The sequence below is a fragment of the Galeopterus variegatus genome, unplaced genomic scaffold, assembly GCF_000696425.1.
Source record: "Galeopterus variegatus unplaced genomic scaffold, G_variegatus-3.0.2 Scaffold8868, whole genome shotgun sequence".
In the NCBI taxonomy this organism is placed as follows: domain Eukaryota; kingdom Metazoa; phylum Chordata; class Mammalia; order Dermoptera; family Cynocephalidae; genus Galeopterus; species Galeopterus variegatus.
This window is the reverse complement of record NW_007734979.1, coordinates 34,330-40,516: the sequence shown is the minus strand read 5'-3', so window position 1 is coordinate 40,516 and position 6,187 is coordinate 34,330. Positions and strand designations below refer to the sequence as shown.

The following is a 6,187-nucleotide window of genomic DNA, read 5'->3' as shown; positions in this document are numbered from 1 at the left end:
CAGGTGGTGGTGAGAGGGAGAGTATGAGGCTTTTTTTCCCAGGGTGTCTTTGGCTTCTGTCCCCACTTCTTTTCTATAATTAACCAAGCGCCTCTTCCCCACTGTGCCCCTCCTTCCACCACACCACGTGGAGCCCTGTGTCATGATCCTACTTCCCCCCAAGGGCCCCGAGCACCCTTCAGTGCTTTGATGCCCAGCCCTCCGCTTCTTCCCCGATGTGCTGAGCAGGGATGGCCTCTCGAGCCCTGTTCCTCCTGGGTGGTGAGTGGGGGCCCTCAGGGCTAGGGAGAAGCCTTGTGGGGGTCTCTGTCTGGTAGGGCAGGCTGGGGTCTGCTGGTCAGCTCCTAGGGTTCTCAGCAGGAGTTGAGGAGGGGGAGGGGGCCTCATGCCTGAATGTTCTGGAATTGGGAGGAGTGTGACCTGCCCAAAGTCTCGTGGGTTATGCTCAGATGGAGAGTAAGCCACCTCTCCAGATGGCCGTGTTCCCCACGGTCCTTCACTCCCATCCATGGGGCCCTGGTGTGGGCGCTGTGTGAGTGAGTGAAGTCTGGTCCAGCATCCTCCCCACCAGGGAGGGGGAAAGCTTGGCTACTGCCTCCCTGGGCCTGGATTTCCAAGTCCTGATTGCACGCAGGCTCTCACGCTGCTGCCAAGAGAATAGTCCACAAGTTGAAAACTGTATCAGGATCACATTCCTGTGTCATTTGAAAATCAAACTTCACACAAATCCCCCCATTTCCAGCTTCTCTTGAGAAACAGGAAAGTCTGGCAGCTCTGGGCACTGGTGCCTGGCTGTGGAGTCTCCTCTAGAAGGGCCCACCATGCCCTGGTGCTCACTCCCACTCCTTCCTTCGCTGATGCCACCTGCCTCGAGGCACCTGGGGCTGAGCCCTGGGCATCCTGCCACTTGCTGGGTCAGAGTGGCTGCTTGCAGGCTCAGAAATGAATCATTGAGGGAGGAAGGTTAGGGTATGAGGCTCCCTTGGACATGGCCATTGTAGGGTTCCAGCTCCCTAAACATTTGGTCTCTCCCCAGACCCTGGGGTTCTGGTGCCTGGACCTTCCATGTCACTATCTGGCTGGACACAAGACCCCCCTTAGAGTTTCCCCACTCTTGGGGGCAGAGTTGACTCCCCAGTCCAGAGATAACTGGGAATTCTAGAGGAATGGGGAGGAAAGATGGCTGCTTGGAGTGGGAAAGTCAGGAAAAGCCCTTGAAATGTAGCACGTCACCCCCCGAGGCTTTGGAACTTGGCCACCAGCAAGGGGAGTGTGACAGGTTGAGGGTCAGGAGAGTGGGCTGGAATCCTGGCCATGCCAGTGGCTTGCCATGCAGGTCTGGGTCAGTCAACAAATAGTAATCAGGTGTCAGCTCAGGGTAGGCACTGCACCTGGCTCTGAAGGACGAGACAGATGCAGCCTCTCAGAGCCTGGCACCAAGAGAGGGGGACTTGGGAAGCAAACAGCTACAAGTAATTAATCACAGGATTCTAAATCTGTTCCCCAGTCTGGGCTTTGGGGTCTCTGTGTATGAGGAGACGGATCAAGACAGTGTATGAGTGGGTGCCCATGTGCCGCAGTTTGCCTGGGCAGTCCCTGGTGTAATGATTAATGGTGCCCTTTCACCCTCAGAAGCTCCCAGTTTAGACAGTAAAATTTTATGGTCACCTTATCTTTAAGGGAAATTCCTGATCTACTGCACCAGGTGGCGACTGGCCTGATTTCAGATCCCGGATGTCCCGGAAGTGTCTCTGAGGAGCATTTCCCTGGAGTGCTGCCTTTTGCATTGTGACTTGATCATTTCCGAGGGAGGGAGGCAGAGGGATGGGCACTGAACAGATGGCCAAGCACTCAGCCAGGGCTGGAGTCTGGTGCGGTATCCTGAGGCTGGGGGGCCAGAGGGGATGGGGCTTCTCTGACCTCCCCTTCTTCCATATTCCTCAGCTCTGGCTTCTTATCATGGATTCAACCTGGATGTGGAGGAGCCCGTGGTCTTCCAAGAGGATGCAGCCGGTTTTGGGCAGAGTGTGGTGCAGTTTGGCAGATCTCGGTAGGCACACCCCGCCCCATCATGTCCTGCAGGCAGGTGGCCACACATGGCATCCAGGGAAGTGGCCTGGAGGAAGGGTTGTATGGGTGAGAATTCTCCATGGCTCCTCGGAGGCCCCTGACACCACCATTTATTATTCATGATCCAGGAAGGGCCACAAAATTCCAGGCGAGATACCTCTTTGGTGTGGGAGGCCTGGAACCTGCGCTCCAGGTGGGGCTGGCTTCTTGGTAGTGTTTTGTAAATAAAGATTGGTGGGATGATGGAGATATGTTGGGTCCTAGAGTCCTGGCTCACAAGTGGCCTGCCTCCCACCACCTCAGGGGAAGGGGTCTCCACTGCTGGTCCCCCTCCCCTACCAGTGACCACTGCCACCCTCTGGCCCTAGCACAAGCTGGGCAAGGTCAGGGCCAGGTGCACTCATCCCCTGAGTATCCCAAGGGAGTGTGACATTAAATAGCAAATAAAAACCACCAGGACAAGTTGAGAGAGAGAGAGAGAGACCACAGAAGAAAGGAAAAAGCTCCCGTGAACCCCAAGAGGCCCACGTTTTTATATTGTGTTGGGATCCACAAATTATGTACCTGGTCCTGCCTCCAGGAGCTCATCTTAATTCCAGGAGGCCCTGCAGAGGAGGTGATGTTGGCAGTGAGTCCCAGAGGTCAGTTGGCACCAGGAGATTCAGAGGGTGCTGAGAGCTAAAGGCGTCCCCTTCCTCCCCCAGCTGGCAGGTGTGGGTGGTGGAAACATGTGCAGGGTTTTGTTTTTTGCTTGTTTTGAAATGCACAAACCTGGAGTCTAACTCAATGAATTTTTACATATGTGGTTACCTGGTAACCCCCACCTAGAGCAGACTGATCAGATGCTAGTTACCCGGGTACACATACTTGCAAACTCACAAGCAGGGTTCCCCTGGGCCCCTCCTGATCATCCAACGCCCAACAAATCTGAAGATAACCACTATTCCAACTTCCATCATCATCAATTTGTTTTCAGGCCCTATTTAAAAAAAGGAATATAAAACTATTTCTTGATCACTGTTTACCAGCGTTTACATTAAGCAGTATTAGTCGGTTGGTAACATTCTGATCGTTACAAAGTTATTGTTTTTCCTGGCTTCTGTTCAATCATAGCCCAAATACTGAAAAGATTTAGCCTACGTGTAAGGCATGGGTTGGGCAAGGAAAAAACATGCAGGTTGATAGTTTAGACTAGAAGTTTGTTCGCTGTTTGGGCCAGCAGGTCCCACAGGGGTCCCTCTCTAGCTACCTGTTCAGGTTTTCATTAGCTGAGTCTTAGACATTCCACGAGTCATGGCACACAGGGATCACAACTTCCTGTAAAAGCATAGCTTTCCTTAAATGCCCGTTTAACTAAGTTTTGTCCATTATACCTATATTTGTCTACTTTTTTCATCTGAGTGAGGAGGTTGTTGGCAGTGACAAAATGTTTCCAAAATTAAAAAATTTTTTCCTGTCATGGAGTTTTGCAAATAAACCGTTGCATTTATATAACTATAAAAATAGATATGGATTCTGATACAACTGCTTTAAATTGTTCAATTTAAAGCATTTACATTATAATTATTTATTTATGTTTTTGCCAGCCGGCCAGTGTGGGGATCTGAACCCTTGACCTTGGCTGATAATACCGTGCTCGAACCCACTGAGCTAACTTGTCAGCCTGTTTACATTATATTTAAATTAGTTCAGTTAATTATAGAATCAGATATTTGTTTTGAAAGCTTATGGCTTCAGGAAATTGTTCCATTTAACTTGAGGTGATCTATTTCTTGGGTGTCTCCACGTGATGGCATCTCAGAAACACAATGTACTTACTCATGATTGGGAAATGCCATTTTTGTGTTTAGTTTTATTTTGGGTGAATGTTAAAAAAAATACAAACCATTTATGTACATAGCTACACATATACTCATGTATGCATGCTCAAAAAAAAACAAACAAAAAAAACCCAGATCAATGAAAACCCCAGCACGGTGCTTAGGCATATGTGGATTAAACGTGGGCACTGATTTAGGGCAGCCTCCCAAAGTGGCAAATGCCAGGAACTTCCTCACAAATTTTTACTTTCTCATTGCAAGATGCTTCCTTGCCCCCAAGTTCCCCTGTTCCCACCCCTCTTGCAATTGTGCATTCTGGTCGTTCTTTCAGGCTTGTGGTGGGTGCCCCCCTGGAGGTGGTGGCAGTCAACCACACCGGACGCTTGTATGACTGTGCAACTCCCACTGGCCGGTGCCAGCCCATCTCGCTGAACAGTGAGTAACTTGACTGAGGGATTGGGCCCTCAACCTTCCTGGACCCAAGCATACCCCAGCTTGGACTTTCCCCCCAGATAATGGGGTGTGACATGTGTGTCTGTCCCCTCAGTCCCCCCAGAGGCTGTGAATATGTCCCTAGGCCTGTCTTTGGCAGCCTCCACCAACCATTCCCAGCTGCTGGTGAGTGGTCCTGGGTTACAGGAGGGTTGTGAGGGGACAGGTAGGGCCTGGGGACAGAAGGAGGGGGAGGGCCCCTCTTTCATAGGCTTCTGCCCCCAGGCCTGTGGCCCGACCGTGCACAAAGCCTGCGGGGAGAACATGTATGTGAAAGGCTCCTGCATCCTGTTGGGCGCCCACCTGCAGATCATCAGGACAGTCCCAGCTGCCCTTCCCGGTAGGTCCCTTAGAGACAGTAGTTCTCTATGGAGCACATTCTGGTGCTGAGGAGTGTGCTGAGCACAAGGTCTGTGTCTCGGCCCCTGTGCCCATGCCTCCTTCCTGGAGGACCGAGTGTGGCTAAGAGAGCTGATCTGGCCTGGCAGGGAGGCCAGCTCAGGGCAGGAGCTCAAAGCTGGCTGGGGGGTGAAAGTTCTCATGGTGGCAGAGGGGAGCTCCAGGGTGCTGGCTGTGGGGGGCATGTGGGTCTTTCAATTGTCAACAGGAGCACGAACACTCCTTGAGCTTCAGAGGAAGGGCCTTAGATGGTAAAAACATGTGGTGAGGATGACAAATCCAAGAGGGAGGCAGTTTGCTGTGGTTTGAATGTTTGTCCCTCCAAAACTCATGTGGGAACTTAATCCCCAGTGTGGCAGTATTGAGATGTGGGGCATTTAAGAGGTTATTGGGTCTTGAGGGCTCTGCTGTCATGAACAGGTTAATCCATTAATGGATTAATACCTGAAACTGGGTAATTTATAAAGAAACAACATTTATTTCTTACAGTGCTGGTGGGGGCACCAGTTGCATCCTGCACACAGGTCACAGCCCTCCATGAGTCCAGGGACAATCTGGAATGTCTTATTTATGAACAGAATGTGTGCTTTCCCCATTACAGTGTGAACTCCATGAGGGTGGGGATGGCGTCTTTTTTAAAGCTAGGGTCTTAGGTTAGATTTTCCCAGAAACAGACTCTGGGGTTCATTCAGGAATGTTCCTGGAAGGGATGCAGGACCGGGCAGAGGGACAGGCTGGCCTTTCAGACTATGAACCAGTCATGGGACATGGTTGCCCCTGTGCAGGAGGAGGAACCCTGGGCAACAGCCCCCCTTCTGCCTGGGGTGGTCCCTGGGAAGGGACTCAGCTGAGACCCAGTGGCACCAACTCCACGTAGCTGGAAACGAGTGCCTCAGTCCTAGAAAATGCCTGGCACGTGGTGATAGTGGTGATAACAGCTAACCCTCACGGAGGGCCAGGTCCTGTCTTAAGCACCTTATATACATATTAATTTGTTTTGTCCTTGCAATAATCCCACGTGGTAGGCATGACTAATATACTCATTTTACAGACTGGAAAACTAAAGCCCAGAGAAGTTAGAAGTGGCAGAGCCAGGATGTGAGCCCCAGCACCCTGGCTCCGGGACGCACGTTCCGAACCTCTCTGCTAAAGCATCTCCCTCTGTGCTCTACCACGTGCCTGGAGTACGTGTTCACTAAATGAATGAGGAGCCCACCTGGGCGCTGTCCTCTCCTCCTTCTCCCCCTCTCCAGGCCACATGGAACGAGGGGAGCGGCAGGCACTCTGCCCAGGGCAGAAGGGGCTGGGGCAACAGGTTTGAGCCTCTTCTGTGGAGGGGCAGGAAGCCGGGTGGGGGGGGATGCCAAGAACAGCCCCCCCCCCCTCTCTGTCAGGCAGGAAGGGCT

General features: G+C 51.8%; 1 protein-coding gene across 1 annotated transcript in view; it reads left to right on the top strand.

Moving 5' to 3' along the window:
• The first annotated feature begins 230 nt into the window (after positions 1-230).
• The window catches only part of ITGAD (integrin, alpha D), a 23,904-nt gene continuing 17,947 nt past the window's right edge, over positions 231-6,187 (top strand). Inside the window, exons 1-5 of the mRNA XM_008593198.1 lie at positions 231-261; positions 1,945-2,050; positions 4,222-4,325; positions 4,438-4,508; positions 4,608-4,722. Of these exons, the coding sequence (XP_008591420.1) occupies positions 231-261; positions 1,945-2,050; positions 4,222-4,325; positions 4,438-4,508; positions 4,608-4,722 (427 nt within the window). The remainder of the gene's footprint in view (positions 262-1,944; positions 2,051-4,221; positions 4,326-4,437; positions 4,509-4,607; positions 4,723-6,187) is intronic.